The sequence below is a fragment of the Dendrobium catenatum genome, unplaced genomic scaffold, assembly GCF_001605985.2.
Source record: "Dendrobium catenatum unplaced genomic scaffold, ASM160598v2 fragScaff_scaffold_847, whole genome shotgun sequence".
Taxonomy (NCBI): Eukaryota; Viridiplantae; Streptophyta; class Magnoliopsida; order Asparagales; family Orchidaceae; genus Dendrobium; species Dendrobium catenatum.
In genome coordinates this window covers 5904144-5921164 of record NW_021319309.1, presented here as the reverse complement: position 1 = coordinate 5921164, position 17021 = coordinate 5904144, and the positions used below count along the sequence as shown (strand labels likewise).

The following is a 17021-nucleotide window of genomic DNA, read 5'->3' as shown; positions in this document are numbered from 1 at the left end:
ATATATATATATATATATATGATGTATTTATATTTATTAATCATAATTAAAACAAAATTTTCATATATTTATATCAATTAGCACTCCTTGCAATATTGAAACATCTTAAAAAGAATGATGAAATATTAAAACATTAGATGATTATATTATTTTGAGGAGAAATTGAAAGAATAAAAGATGCTCAACATTTTAGCTCCTTGTAATTGGTAATATATTTTAGTATAAACTATGTTGCATCTAGTAGTTAGTAATATCCTTGATTCAAAGCCAAAGTACTAGAGAACTTGGCTTAGGTTTGTTTTTGTGTTTTGATGTTGCATAGCCCATTCAAAATAAGTTTGTGAGTAGTACTCGCTCGAAAGATAGTGTGTCATTGAAAAAGTTTCTTCATCCCCTCATTAAGTGGTGAAATTATTATGTGCAGTTTCCGGACGCCGTTCAAAGGCAAATCAGGACGGGTCACGTCACTTTTTAGCTATGCATGCTATGTACAAGATGACATGGTGCATTTTGATTTTTCTTTGAACCGTTCGGTGATTGGACAGAATAATTTCTCCATTAAGAGGAGTTTGGCTTTTGATAATAAGTTGATTAGTGAAATCCTAATTCAAGTGGGATTAAGGTTTCGTTTGAAACGGTTTTTTTACTATTTTTTTAAGCAGCTTTTTAATAAAAAAATTCTTATTCGAAAAAATTTTATACTAAAAAATTGCTTTATAAGACAATACGAAAGCTGACCAAACGAAAGCAAAGCATGGTTGTAGGCCAATCGAGGGTTGAGCTTTGTGGAAAATTCTATATAAGTTAGCATTTCCTGGGAGAAATAATTGGTCATTTGGTTCATCATGTTACTTAAAAAAAAATTCTAAGATGAAAAAAGGCTTTTTACAATCATATCTTCTAGAGTATAGGAACTGTTAAAAAAATTATTATCCAATTTTTTATACTCATAGCAATTTAAGAAAAAATTCTCAATAATACCTTAAAATTGTTTTTGCAAACAATTGGAGTCGCCCCAAACAAACCCTTAGAATTGGTTTGGGAAAACTATTTCACTGCATTGCCTTTCAAACTGCTATTTGGCTAATTTGACTTATATTAAGAAAGGTAGAGGTAAACCTAAAAAGATTTGTTTATAAAATATTAGAAATGACATTTCTTTATTAGATTTAGATGAGAAAATGATTCATGTAGCCAACCTCACATAGTGGGATAAAAGCTTGTTGTTTTTGTTATTGTTATTGTTGTATGCATTATATTCTAGTTCTGCATCATCCTACATCAGTGATCTTTAATCTATGAATCGTGAATTCTTTATTTGATCGATCATGTTCACGAGCTTCAACTGATGTTGTTCATGAAAATAAATGAATTGAACACATTAGTGTTCAAGCTTGTTTATTTAAGAATCGAGTATTAAAAATATTGTTCAAGTTTGTTTGCTTTGAATTAAATGATCACAAATGAGCTTTAATCGAACCGAGCAACGAGTAGCTCGTCGAATATTTGGTTCACTTGCAGCCCTAGAGGGGGCATCCAGTTCAGTCTATGTAGAACAATTGAATGGAGCATTTCTCTTGCATCAGCATGAAGTAGAACATATCATTACAGTATAAGAATTCACAAACAGAACAAATTTATGGTGAAAATAGAGCTTTCAAATAAAATATCTATTGTAAAAAGTTGAAAAATCATTTCTATTGAAAGAAGAAAAAGTTCTAGTATGTTGGTGAGCTGTTGATGCTTGTCAGAATAGAATACATACAAAATAATTGATCAAATTGAATACATTACCTAGAAAGACACGACAATAACTAGATAGCTAAAAATGATCCTATTGGGCACAGGAAGGGAAAAAAAAAGAAAAGAAATGTAAAGAAGATATTCATGAGTATTCAAACTTTCACACCATTTCCCTCTCTATCTCTTCTTTTAATACTTTCATGGAAAAAATTTAGGCATAGATATTGTAATACACTAAATATTAGATTCATTGTGGCTTTATTTATAGTTGCTAATGGTTGCTGAAGATGGTTATGCTAGACCGGTCCAGCCGGTCCCGTATGGACCGGCTTGCGAAACAGATGTGGGATCTCTGTCTCCTGCGGAGGTCGTGCGATCCGAACGCCCAGACAGAGCGATTTATGAAAGATTTTTTAGGGATTTGGGAGGGAAATTTGAATGTAGGGACTGTTTAGAGATTTCCTTTTGAATTGTATGCATTAAATGTTTGTTTTCCTAACCTAGAATTAGGGCATCTGGAATTTGGCTGAAATTTGAGATCTCATAGGATTTCTTTGGGCTCTAGCGACGTCTAGAGATTTGGGAGAGATCGATCCTCCTCTCGAATAAAGGATCAATTGTATATTGTTATTTTCTTCAGTAGTTTGTTTTCTTGCAATAAAATTACTATTTTTTTCCTGGTTTTCCTTAGAGTTTGGAAGAGTTTTCTCGCAGTTTTTATGAAATTCATAGAATTTACTTGAAATCTTCAAATGTTTCCTATCAGATTCTGACCCAGTTATGGTACTCACCTATAAAAATCTGTCAAGCTCTCCTGCTAGTATGTCAGTTGTGTAACTATCTCCTACCAGGCTACCACATTAGCCAACTAAGCAAAACTCAGACCTTCCTGGCTCACATCATTGCTCCTCTAGTTTCTTCTATCTATAAACTAGATTCCTTGTGAACTGCTCTAGCAGGGCCTACTAGCAACACTATAAATAGGTCCGCAAGCAGTCTCCTTTTCAATTTGAATAAAAAAAAAAAAGAAAGTCCATTCTTCTCTCGCACAATGAATATTCAAAATTTGTTTAGCAGTTAAATAATAATATGTTACTTTTAGATTATATGATTCTGCAACTGAATAATGGCTATCCTTTTTGCCATTAACTGGCAAACAAAAAAAGAATCTTCTTATCTTAATAGAAATAAGTGGACAATACCTTCAGTGAATAGTTCATAGCAGGATAGCAGAAATCAGTTTGAGAGCAAATTAAGGCATCCCCTGCTTTAGATTCTCGCATCATTGTTGACACTTCATCAAGTAACAAGTTGTATCTTGTACCAAATCATGATATTTGACCATTATCTGTGGCAAATTTTCGGGTTGAAAATGAACTTGATCAGTAAATATATCGTACCAAATTTTAATCTTATCTGGTCCACAATCCCTAAAAGAAAAATGGAATTCCCATGCATCTTCTACCAATAACTGGCTCTGTGGAAAAGAGAAAACATGAATCAGCAATCTGGAAAAGGAAAAAAGAAAACTAAGTAAAGAGGAAGATTCACACACTTATGCTTTGCCAGTGAGTTGTGTGATCCACGAGCAGCAGCCTGTACTACCATGAATTGATTCTTGCTCCTCGAATGGTTACAATGGCCTCTGATCATAGTTAAAATGACATAAAATGCATACATCAAAGCATGCCTAACGATCATTTAGGCTTCGTTTAGGACAGCTTCTTTATTGCTTTCAAAAAAAGGCTTTTTAGTACAAAATTTTCTAATTCAAGAAATTTTTGTACTAAAAAGTTGTTTTAGAAAACAACAAAAAAATTGTCCCAAACGAAGCCTTAAATAGACAGATTGTTGCAGTTTGAATGAAAAGAGTGCATACCACCAACTACAGAACAACTATCTGAGGGTTGGTAGCAAGTTACAATTTGTTGATGCTCCCTATAAGACAAAAATCCAGAGGTTTTGGTATATTACCCTGAAACAGATGCTCTGTCAACCGAGGTACTTTTCTATTTATCAAGATCGATCCAGCTTTATTCTGTTTAGCCGTATGATTGTTCAGAAGCATCTCATTTATCCAGGTCATACATTTTGTGGATCTCATCCTGTAAAAAATGTACAGTTAATGAAAAACTTAACCGAATAAAATTTTATGTAATTCTATTAAGATTAAAGGAGACAAAGTAGGATCTGGCACAAACCTACAAAGCAATATAATAAAATCCATAAAATTTTAATTAGATAATGAAAATATTCATGAACTTTAGAAGTGTTTCATTGGCATCATCTATGTTATCTATTACAGGAGCAGAATAACGAAGAGCTTGTTATTTATAGTTCTTTATTTATTGATTGTGTAATTTAACTAAGGAAAGCTGCTAATATGAAACTTTAGTGGAAAAGATCCGGTTTAAGGGGCAGGTTTTGCAAAATGTATATGCAGCTAAAGTTAGTCAATAGTTTCATGAATGTGTGATCAGCAAATGAATGAAAATCTAAGGATTCGAACTTTCGACTGTTAGTAGAAATACAAATAAAAAGCCCTCACTAGTCGCCTTAATGTGAATTTTGTTAAAAACTTGTGAATTTCTCAGAACTATGATAGGAAGTGGATGCAGAAATTTAAAAAAAATTTTACTGAAATTTTATTTCAGTAAAACCAGTAAACATACAACAAGAAAAACTAGGAATAGAAACACTTAAGACATTTTTTATTTAAAGATTTATACAACAACAACAACAACATCAACATCAAGCCTTTATTTAAAGATTTATGAAGGAAATAATAAGACACAAGTGGATCTTCAATTGGAGAGGAAGATCCCGCTCTCCCAATCCCTAACCGCTAACTAGAGCCCTCTCAATCTAAGAAACTCCCAATTCAACAAATCAAAGCATTAAAAAAAAGGAACCCTAGCCTAAACAAACTAGTTAAAGCATACAAAGCATAGTCAATTGCCAAAACAGCCCCTTCCCCTTCTTTTTTGCTCCTAGCTGGCCCCTTCCCCTTTCGAATGTTTCTCTTCTCGTCCCACCCCAAGGGATGCGAAACTTCTTCCGGGCATCCCTATCACCCACCTTTGTTCCTCCTTCACATAGCATTTGGCCGGTTCACGAGGGATCGACCCAACTGTGAAAATTCTAGGAGGGACCGATCTATCAATATCCTCCTCCCAAAGACCCATCTTGCCTGCAAGGTGGAAAGACGAAAATTGCAGCTTCATCCTCTCGTACAGCTCCCTCCTCAATTTTCTCGTCATCACAAACAGTGAGAACCTTACACATGTGCCATGATGTATACCTCTCCTCATATCTAAAACACAGCCCCTATGCCCTGTTCTCATATAATTTCATCTTTGTGAGCTTCTTGAAGTTTTCCTTAGGTCTCCCTCTTACAGTCTTCTCTTTTAGGGTCTCCCTAAGAAAACCCGGTGTTAGCTCTTTGGATAATAAAAAGGTGATGGTCATCCTGTACGAACCTCCTAAGCTACTGCCTCCAACCTCTCTCTGCATGTGCCTCTGATCCTCTACTAATTGGGCTAGCTACATAGCCTCTCCCAAATCACGAGGCATCGTCACTCTAACAGCCACCCAAATCTCTAGTTTGAGCTCTTTCATAAAGTTTCCCTCCAGTACGGTCTCCAGAAGCAGGTCCAGTGGGCTGGCCAGGTGCTCGAACTGCTCACGATACTCCACCACTATCCCCTCCCGCGTCAAAGCAAAGAATTGCTCATAAAAGCCCACTTCCCTACTGGATCAGAAACGTTTCAACAAGTAGTCTTAAACTTCCTCCAGGACTGTATGGCCGCCTCAACCAATTGACGGTAAAGTATCTTTCCACCCTGTATATTCACCCATGTGCATCCTCTCCCTCAAAAAGAGACATCTTCAGCTTCCTCACCCTCGGATCTCCTCATTTCCCCCTATTTACTTCATAATTTCTCATTCCCCAACAAGGTGGTTCCCCCAAAGTGTCCAAATCATCCATTCTACACTCATACCTAAACCCTTCATCAAAATCTTACATCATCATTTCAAATTCAACACTTCTTCGATTATAATCAGCTGCTCTCTTTCAAATTCAGCAACCCTCCAATCATAGTTAGCATCTCTCCTTTCAAATTCAATACCTTTCTGATCATAATCATCCCCTCTCCTTCGCTCTTGCCCACCACCTCATGCCTCTCCCCATATCCTCTACCAGACTGCCCCCTAAGAATAGGCTCTAAGGGAGGCATTCTCTCATCTCCCTCAAAAATCATCATCTCATGATATTCCCCTTTGCCTTATCGGATTAGAGATTTCTCCACTTTCTTGGCTGGTGGCAGCTTCCCTAGCCTCCGACGTTGTCATTTTGGTTTGGAACTCGAGCATCTTCCTCATCATCTCCTCTATGATAGCAAACTTCCCATCGAACTTCTCATGGATAGCTAAAAATTACTTTTTGAAATCTGAAATCTTTTATGTAAAATTAGGTTTCAATTGTTTGATGTCTCCTTCTAACACTTCTACCTTTAATCGTACCATAGATACCCAGATCAAATCTCTAAACAGCAAAAACGGCTTTCAAACAGCGAATCGGGCCTTCAAACAGCAAAAATCAGCAAGACTTGAGAGAAAAATGCACCAAAAATCAATGATGAAGATTTATATTTCAGCGCAGAACATTGCTCTGATACCAATTTAATAGGAAATGGATGCAAAAAAATTAGAAAACCCTTGGCTGAAATTTTATTTCAGCAAAACCAATGAACATACAATAAGAAAAGTGGATGAGTGGGATAAAACCCACAAAGGGTCCTACGCGTTAATTTAACAATAAAATTACAAGTCCATAAAGAACCAACAACTCTCTAAAAATACAACTTTTAAAATAAAACCTATGAGTGAAATGTTCTACCTATTATAATAATTAAGCAAAAGAAAAGAAGACAACAAAAACAAGTAAAAGAAGATTACGCCAGCTCTAGGAAGCAACAGGAAGAACCTCAATCACTTGAATTGAAGCCCCACAAACTACCAAACAACAACCTACATAAATAAAACAAACAAGAAACAAGCAAAAAGAAAGAAAAAAAAAAAAGACATCAACAACCCAACATATAACCAACAGAACCAGCACCAACAACAAAACACCACAAGACCACTTTAGAATTGAGGATCAATTATATCTTGTTATGTTCATTGCTATTTCATCAATTAGTACGTCGTTTGTGCTATTCCCTTTGGATTTCCTTCAAATTTGTGTTGACGATTCACTGAAATCAATCATTAATAAATTTCTCTTGAATCCTACAAGAGTTACCTATCACCTTAGCACTTTAAATAAAAATAGATATTTTTATTTTTATCAGCATATTAGTAAAATTGAAGTTAGAGAGGCTTTAAAAAAAATGAAGTTTGGAAAACCTATTGGACCTGATGACATTCCAATAGAGATGTGTAAATGCTTAGGAGATAAAGGAATTTCTTGGCTTGTTAAACTATTTAATATTATTTTTGAGGTAGTGGTGAGACCTGCAATGATTTATGGCACAGAATATTGGCCATTAAAAGAGAAGCATACTATTAAGTTAAGTGCTACTGAGATGAGGATGTTCAGGTGGATGAGTGGAATTACTCTTAGAAATAGGATATGAAACGAGGACATACGTGAAAAGGTTGGAGTAGTTCCAGTGACAGATAAGATTTGAGAGAGTCGCCTTAGATTGTTAGGTCATGTAAAACGACGGCAAAGGAGACTAAATGTATTAGATTTGGCCTATGTTAAGAAAGGTAGAGGTAGACCTAAAAAGACTTGGTTAGAAAATATTAGCAATGACCTATCTTTATTAGATTTAAATGAGAATTTGATTCTTAACAGGACACAATGGAGAAAAAAGATTTATGTAGCCGACCCCACGTAGTGGGATAAAGGCTTGAAGTTGTTGTTGTTGTAATGTCTTCTTTATTGAGCTCTTTGAAGCTGGACTATGCTTCTGGAGTGGATTGACTTGTTGTAATGTTAGCTTTTAATCCCATTTTATCCACTTCTTTGATTCCACTCCTTGGGGGATTTCTATGTAACTTCCAGCATGTCTCCTTTGTATATCTTAATTTTTTGCAATAGTTACACCATAAGTAGTGTTTGTCTCTAGGTTTCGAGGAATCCTTACATTATTCCTTCCATGACACCTCTTTGGTTGTTACCATTGTTGAACCTTCAACAACCTTTGACTCCAGCATTACCCATCATCGGGTTTTCTCAGCACGAATGAGAGAAATGATCTCATTTAATGAAGATATCTCCTCTTTGCCAATAATTTGAACTCTAACCTGATCAAACTTTGCATTTGATCTTGCAAGAAAATCATACACTCTATCTTTCTCAATAAAGTTTTTCAGGATAGCAGCATCTTTTACACACTTAGTCTCTATGCATATGTAGTAATCAAGTTCTTGCCACAAGCTTTAAAGGAGAATGACATATTCTACTTTCTTGTTTTGTGCTTCTCACCTTAATCTTAATTTCAAAGATTTGGGCGGTATCCCAAGCTTTTGAGAAGGTTTGTCTGGCGGCATTCTAAATGTCCTTTGAAGTAGATATGAACATATAAGTATTACTAATTTCTGGAGCCATGGACTTCTACAACTATGACATAATCATGGAGTTTGCTTCATCGCATGCCCAAAAATTAAGATCTCCTTCTTTTGGTCCTACTCCAATGAGGTGAGTCATCTTTCCTTTCCCTTTCAAATAGGTCTTCACAAATCGGAACCACTTCAAGTAGTTCTTCCCTTTTAAGCAATAAGAAAGTTGTATATTTTGGAAATCTCCTTTTCCTTGGTGCACCATAGAATCCTCTATTTGGTCAAAGCTTTAGGAAGAATTAACTTCAGACGTTGCAGTGTCAAAGGATAGCAATGAAAGCTATCTAAAAGATCCTGGGTAGCAATGAAGGCATCCTGGAACTATATGCTCCGAATTCTGGCAATGAGAATGAAGGGTAATGCTTGTTGAGTAAATAAGGAACTATAGCAGCTCCTATTTGGTTAGGTCTAGATGCACGAACAGGTTTCCATGGCAGGCCCAATCCATCCCCACTCCAGGTTACATGCACAAGTGGATCGGTGGCACTCCTGTTTGACTCGATCAAAACTTCCTGTCCGTAGGCGATTGAATCCTGGATGACTTCTTATTTTATAGTCTCCTTTCATCTATACACGAGATGCATGCGTGAGGGCAGCTGCAAACTGCTCCCACCCGATCGCCTCTTGTGGACTAGCCCCAGGCACGGGTTCTTCCGCTCAATCTTCCTCTCCCGTCTCCCTTTTGTTTCTCAACAAAAGCTGACAATGAAATTACGTTAGTAGAAAGGAACTTCAAAATTTCGTAGGGAAAGAAGGCTCTGGTGCCATGTTAAATTCAAAGAATTGAAGAGGAAAAAAGGTTAGCTTTATTGCACAAACTACCCCTATTTATAGTTCTATACAATATATTTTAATAAAGAAATAAATAATTACATAATCATGCATAACTGTCATAATATAATCCTTCTGCCACCCAAATATGGAAGAAGATCAGTTTGATCCAGGTGAGCCTCCCACTGATCCCCATTATTGCAGTGAGATCAAGTGCTAAGTGACGACTGAAATTCAACAAAACATTACCTCGAGATTCCTACCTGATCAGATAACTTTTTTATGGTGCATCATTTACCCTCCTATTTTAAAAGTTAAAATCTATGTCATCCAATAATATATTGAGCACACCAAAAAAATTCATGACAAAAGATTTTAGTTTTGGAAAAATCACATGGCATGACCATGTTAACGTAGACCTCCCCTTAGAGTCGTGCACAGAGTAAAATCCCATAAACTATATTTTCAGTCTTCCCTTAAGTCAAGCATCAATGGGAACAAAAATTATTTTCATAAATTTGCTCGAATTTGATCACAGACTCACAGTAACTTTGTTTAACTTCGGAAATGCTAAAATTGAGTCTAAAATATTGGATAACAGTAGAATTGGTATGCTAGTGCTCACAATCAAACCTAGAATGGGTTGGACCAACCACTGATAGTGACGTACACATGCGCATACAAGTTCATCATGCATGCGAGTGTGGGTGCAAGTGTGTGGATGTGCTCGTGGGCATCTAGGAGCGTGTGCTAGTGCCCACAAGCATATTGTTGTGAGCTACTATAGTAACCGCCAACCTTTTTTTTCAATGTAATAATATTTTTGTCATTAAATATATGTTTTTAAGATAAGATTAGAGAGTGTTGCCTTAGATGGTTTGATCACATTAAATGGAGGCCTTCCGATGACCCAATAAGGAAAGTTGAGGTATTAGATTTGGCTTATGTTAAGAAAGGTAGAGGTAAACTTAAAAAGACTTGTTATAAAATATTATAAATGATCATTATTTATTAGATTTAAATGAGAATTTGACTTTTAATAGGACACAATGCCAAAAAAACATTCATGTAGCTGAGGCTTAATGTTGTTGTTGTATTAAATATATGTTTTTAAGAGCCAAAATATTGTTGCATTCAACACCGCGGTGACACTTTCCCAGCATCACAGTGTTGTAATGCAAATTTTCATATTTTCAAATAATTGTATTTTATGAATTTTCGGTTTGTCACATAATGATAGCAAAGCAATGGTAGTCTGATGACGATGATAACTAGTAGTGATTGTTAATGTTAGGTAAAGCTTTAGAGTTCTTTAGATCTCCAAACTTTCTTCAATCACAAGTCTAGGCCCCTTTCATATGGAGAATGAGAGTGACATTTTAGTGAATTCAACTAAAATTCCATAACACTTGTGACATTTTTAATAAATTTAGTCAAAATTTCATAACACACCATCGAACTTTCCATATTGAATCTTTCAATCATAATAATTTATTAAGTATTTTAGTTCCTTTAAGACCTCAAGATTTATTGATCTTAAGCTCGTTGTATTCATCTTGCCAAGTTGTTCAATTTGACTATATGAATGCAAGATTTAAAGACAGTTTAGCTCTTCAATTAATATCTCAATGTTTCTAACAATACTTCATGTTCCTAATTTGAGCTCATTCAGACTTGGATCGAACCATCTTGGTATCTTGGATTGGTCTTATCGAGACATTTAATTTAACTATAAGTTATTTGAGATCATAGTTTGGATGACCTTGAATTTAATTCTACAAGTTTTCAATTCAAATATTGTTTGGAGATTCCTGAATGATTGGATGGATATTTTTTTTGATACATCAATAATATTGGAAACAATGTATATAGATTACAACATTGGTAAAATTTTTGTGTACTTCGTCTACTAAAACAAGATAGGTTTCAAAATAATATACACGCAACAAGCAAAAAATTAATAAATAACAAACATTCATGAAAAAAAAAACTTCCACTCCGGAAATTTAGTAGATCAAATTACCAGAAAGAAACATGAAATAAGTGATTATATGGAGGCAAACTATGTAGACACCCAGATAGGCTGGGTGACGGCAATAGCATGTAAGTAAGCCCTATTATAAAATTAAAAAGTGAAATGTAAGTTGGATTTTGCAACATGCTTACCCACTGAATTGCAAATGCAGCTGATGCATATTAGCTATTAAATACATAAGTCAACGTAGGAAACATGAGAAATCATTTGCCACTCAATGCCAACATTCCTCTGGTAACGCTCTTTTAATTCTGGATGACAATAAGTGACCATCAATTTTTGCAATGAGGAAGGGAGTTGCGGCAGTCTTCTGAGTTCAGGACTATGACATACATCCAAAACCAAGAGGGAAGAGATTTCATGCAAGCAGGAAGGGAGGGATTGTAGAGATATCACATCCCACAGGTGCAACTCACGAAGAGAAGTACCATTTTGCAACAACCAATTTTCTGCCTCAATGGGAAAAGAAATAATGTTGTTATTAAACTTAATTTTCAGAACCTGAAGGGAGCTAAGACTTCTCAATGGAGTCTCAAGCAGCAGTAAGGGATCATTTGTCTCGAGTTGCTCAAGCAAGAATGGAATATTCCTCTCCATAGTGGATGACCATGATGTTCTTTGAATGAGATTAGGACAATCCCAGATGGCCAATTTCTTAAGGGAATGTACTGCCTGTAATCCCCCAAGTGACCTCAGATTTTCACAGTAACTTATTTCCAAGTGTTCAAGTGCTGTAAACCTGCAAAGTAACTCTTCAGAAGGAAGAGATCTCATTTCTCTACAGCCACTGATTTCTATTTCAGCAAGGGAAGAAAAAACTGATGACCTGTTGTTGTTGCTATGTTTGTGCACAGGAAAAGTGGTCAATCCCACATCAGCGAGCTTTAATCTTGTAAGATTGAGAGGCAATGTCGGCAATTTACGCAGCTTAAGGCATTGTAGAACATGCAGCTTTTGTAGGCTAGGAAAGCATTGGTGGTATTCAGTTTCAGCAGCATTATCAGACCACTCCTCCAATGCTTCAAGCTTCCTAATAAGCAGTATCTCCAATGACCGAAAACCACCATTCTCACCTTTCCCATAAAATTCAGAGCCAATTCGTTTCAGTTGAGGCATATCAGAAAGGTCTAATATCTTGAGAAATGGCAGCTGTCCCAGAGGAGGAAGGCTTTCCCATCCCAAGCATTTGTGCAATCTTATGGTCTCCAAATTGCCGAGCAATGAAGGAGTCATCCAAACTGCAGACCTGGCACCAATATAGCCATGAATTGTCAGTTTCCTTAAGTTGGTGTGTGGTTGGAGTTGGTCAAGTATATGTTCATCAAGCTCATGACCTGTAGAATCCCTGAAATTTCCATCATCCCAATATTCATCACCATCCTCACAGCATTTCATGCCATCCCCCCATTCTAAAAAGAGTTCCATGAGGTGTTGTTTTTCCTTCAGCTTGACCGTTCTGGCCTCTCCAGCATCCTTCACATTTTCAATAAGTTTAATACGTAGACTGCGCAGCTCATTCAAATGCTGCAGCTCCTCAATTCTGTATCCATTCTCATTCATTATTCGAAAACCATCTATTCCTTGAAGGAAAGATAGACTCCCAATCCCAGGCATTCCATCAATTTCATCCCATGGCAAAATCAGATGCCGAAGATTAGGGAGACTATTCATACCTTTTGGTAAGAAATTTTTAGATACCTGATGCATTTCTTCATAAACAACAACTTGAAGGTGGTAGAGATTGCATAGTGATCTAGGCAATCTGGTTATACTAGTTTGAACTAGTTTTAAGAATCGAAGGTGTATCAAATCACCAATTTCTCTAGGCATCTCTTTGAAGTGCGGTGCACGTACACTAAGTAAGCGGATGCTTTTTGATGCTCTAATTATTTGGGAAAGAACAAGATCAAACTTTTCATCATCTCCATGATAAGCATTCTCATGGAATGTATTATCCCCAATATATGCCAAAAAAAGAGAACGCAGGTTCTTAAATTTTTTCATCTCACCAAGCACAGAGAGCCTACTAGTTACAATAGATAGGTGTCGAATGCTGCCAGGAACTCCAACAGGAAATTTATCATCACAAACAACTCTGATGCAGAACTGAGTAGAAACAGACTGTGCAAGCTCATGCAGCATATCATGCATTATATAATATGTTATGTTTCGATGATTATCTTCAACCTTCTCAAAGATAGATTTCTTAACCAAAACATCAAAATATTTACCTCCCATGTCTTCCATTGACTCCCCTACAAATCGAGGCTTCTGAATGAATCCCAAGGACATCCACATGCGGACCAAATCATCTTTATCAAACTCATGATCTCGAGGAAATATGGAGCAAAATGCAAAGCAATTTTGCAAATGTCGGGGAAGGTAAGTGTAGCTAAGTCTTAGAATTGGCATAATATCATTCTGACCATTCTCTGCATTTCCAATGTCACTGTTTAACACATTCTTCCAGTGTCTTACATCCAAATTAGAGTTCAAAAGGCCCCCAATTACTTTAGCTGCCAGTGGAGATCCTGAAAGCTTTTTAACTATCATTATTCCAATCGATTTCAGTTCATAATAAGCTTCAAGGTTTTTCACATCAGCAAAGGCATAGCTATTGAAGAGGAACAAGCAATCTTCTTCCTGCAAGCCTTCCAATTTCAATTTAACCATCTGTTTCCTCAATACTTTCGTGACTAGCAATGCAACCGAGTCCATTCGAGTTGTTACCAAAATTTTGCTCCCCTCCTTCCCAGTAGCTAGTGGAGCAAGCACATTCTCCCATTTGCTCTTATCCTGCTTCTCCTCCTCCTCCCAAACATCATCAAGAACAAGAAAAAATTTCTTCGACATCAACGCAGCTTTGAGACGCTCTTGAAGTGCGTTAAGTGATGCCAAATCAGGTCTCCGTCCAGTCAGAGATTCAAGCATATCTGCAAGAAGCCTTTTCACGTCAAAACTGTTGGAAACACAAACCCACAATTTAAGATCAAATTCATTAGTTGCCTCATCTGAATAAACTTGCTGCACAAGCGTCGTCTTCCCCATTCCTCCAAGGCCTACAACTGAAAGAATTGAAATGTTGCTATACATAGCACCACTAGCTGTACAGCCATCATCATCCACTGGCCTCTTCAACCATTCTATAACAAATTTCATCTCCACTTCGCGCCCAAACACATCAGTTTTTGGCAAGGAACCGGTTTCACGAACCTTATATTGCTCATCCTGCTGCTGGTTCAATTCATCCTTTGTGATTTCAACAAGCTGAAGGAAATTCCCAGCACCCGCAAACGCTTCATCAAGACTTTTCACCACTTTTCTCAGCTTTTTCAAAGTTGGATCTTCTTTAACGATGTATTTGCTGAATTTGGGGTTTAGACAACAATTCTTGAAGGGAGAAATAGTCTTATGTACCTTATCCTGACCAGCCTTACGCACTTGTTTTGCGAGCTCATTGTACTCCAGCTCATCTAGCAAGTCTTCAGCCTCGTCAACTGCATCTCGGAGCTGCCATAACCATTTTTTTAGATCTGGATTCTGCCCACTAATCTCTACTCGGTTTGAAGCAGCAACAATAGCTTGGATCTTTGGGTGGAGATCCTGTAATCTTTTCAGCTCCTTTGTTATGCCTGCCTGCAAAAAGAAATGATTTTGCACGTAGGTTAAGCCGAGTTCGATTAGCTTCTCTACAATCGCAGAGCCAAACCAATCCGCTAAAAGAAGTGATGCCATGATCTTCCTCCCTTGCTCCCCTCAAAGATTAGTCAGGAAGAAGAAGAGCGACAAAGAGGAACGAGGGAATTCGTTCTAATAATTAAAACTCCTTTCTTTTCTTTCACACGATAGTAGTAAAACTAAAATAAGCTACCCAAAAGCGACGATCAATTGATTAGCCATTGGCCAACCAGAAGACCAGAAGTCAATAGCCAGGGGAGATGATTAGAAGTCAAGAAGGGCCAAACTACTCGATGGCACACTGTAGACATGGAATGGATTATAATAAAATAAAGTTGAATCAATTCTAAATGAAATTTATTTGAAATCTAACCATTTGATTTTTAAGGTCCATTCCAGATTGCTGTAATTTTTTTAAAAGATGATTATAAAATTTAGAGTAAGGAAATAGTTTTTTTAAAGCTCCTGTAACAAATAATTTTCTGACATAAAATTTTTATGAAATTAATAATTATGATTGCAGTTTGAAAAATAAACAATAAAAGAGTTTATGCATTGAAAAAAAATTATGATTTGATTTGATTAAGGATTCTTTTGGGATGGTTTTTTTTATTGTTTCTTAAAGCAGTTTTTTAGTATAAAAAATTTTGTATTAGAAAATTGTTTTAAGAAGCAATAAAAAGTCATCCCAAAGGAAGTCTAAAATCTTTATTTGTAATAGTTTTTTTTATTTTTTTATTAAATTGTTGTAGAGAAAATAGCTTTTAAAATTATTATAGAAACAATTTTCGAGCATAAATTTGTTTGGAAAGCAATGAAAAAACTATGCCAAATAAAAATTATAGTTGTGATCTAAAAGGTAAAGCAATAATAAAATTGTCCTAAACAAAGTCTAAATTTGATACTTTGGATTAAATTGATCTAAAACATGTTTAAGATGAATGGATTATTATAGGTTATAACTTTGTAATAATTTTCTTTTATTTCACTAGACGATTGGACTATAAGCACAGTTCTAATTAATGCCTAAACGAACCCAAGGAGGCTTACGTTGGATTCCTCTCATCGAGTCGCTCGATTCGGCTATAAGAATGCATATTCAGGCATCATTTTGTCATCCAATTGATGATATGAAACTTTCAAGCATGTTTTGGTCATTTGATTTGGACTCACTTGGGTTAGGATTCGACTTAATTTTGTGTCATTTGGGTTCGTCTCTTTGAGATGTTTAATTTGACTATAAATTTACTTAAATTAGAATTTGAATGATCCCAAATTTTTTCTAAAATTTTTCAATTCATATTTGCATCAAGATCCGTGCTCGATTGAGACGATTTTCAGTGATGTATGAAGAATCAAGATTATTAATTATAGTCAATTTTAAGCAAATTTCATGTGAGTTTAAAATCAAATCAAATTCATTTTATTCAACTTGAGTGTATTCTACAATGACTTATGCTAACATGCGGAAAGCTTAATTCTAATCAAACATAAAATATTAATTGATTAATCATCAAACATTTATTTTGCTCCTAACAAGAGATTTAAGAGGCAATGGTTTACCTAAAACTGAGTGATTAATGCGATGGGTCTTGACCGCCATTCCATAATGGTTGAATAACATCTAAAAAGTTGGTGAGTCTTATACTGAATCCATATAATTGATTGATTAGGCTTTATTGCTTGATAATGACAAATTGATAATCCTTTTATTTGAGAGTGCTTAGTGGCCTATGTACTAAACTCTCCTACGAGAGGGAGACTTTTTCACGACAGCCATTATAACCCTGGTGGAATTACAATCTGTTTTTTGGTATCCTGGACTGGCTGTGTTTTGCTTCTTTGCAGGCTCTTCGTTGCACATGCGGCTTGGGAGCTGGATTCCTTTTGTTTTTGGGTTCTTCTTCCTACTGCTGCTCATTCTGGAATGCTATTTTGGGGGTCGTGGTTTTGTTCTTCTGTCTCTGCTGGAGGAAACCGCTTCTCTGTTTTGGAAATTTTGCTGCTGCCATATTGCTGTTTACTTCATGTAGATCGCTGGGAATTTCTTCCTTATGGGACTGTCTGATATCATCTTTTTGGGATTTCTTTGACTTTTAAATTTTCTTCTGGTGGCTGCTTTTTGGCCATTTACATGTAATTTTTGTCTTATTTTGGGCTTCTT

The 17021-nt window shown here is 36.0% G+C and overlaps 1 protein-coding gene across 2 annotated transcripts; it reads right to left on the bottom strand.

Moving 5' to 3' along the window:
* Window positions 1-2726: 2726 nt before the first annotated feature.
* On the bottom strand, window positions 2727-15120 carry LOC110097797 (putative disease resistance protein RGA1). 2 transcript variants are annotated; one of them, XM_020824365.2, is made up of 4 exons: window positions 11311-15120; window positions 3623-3848; window positions 3299-3388; window positions 2727-3220 (listed from the first exon to the last, which is right to left on the bottom strand). In XM_020824365.2, the coding sequence occupies exon 1, from the start codon at window positions 14912-14914 to the stop codon at window positions 11348-11350; it is 3567 nt and encodes a 1188-aa protein (XP_020680024.1). In that variant the 5' UTR covers window positions 14915-15120; the 3' UTR covers window positions 2727-3220; window positions 3299-3388; window positions 3623-3848; window positions 11311-11347. The 2 variants fall into 2 exon arrangements, with proteins under 2 accessions (XP_020680024.1, XP_020680023.1); XM_020824364.2 differs by having other exon boundaries at window positions 3718-3848.
* Window positions 15121-17021: the final 1901 nt, after the last annotated feature.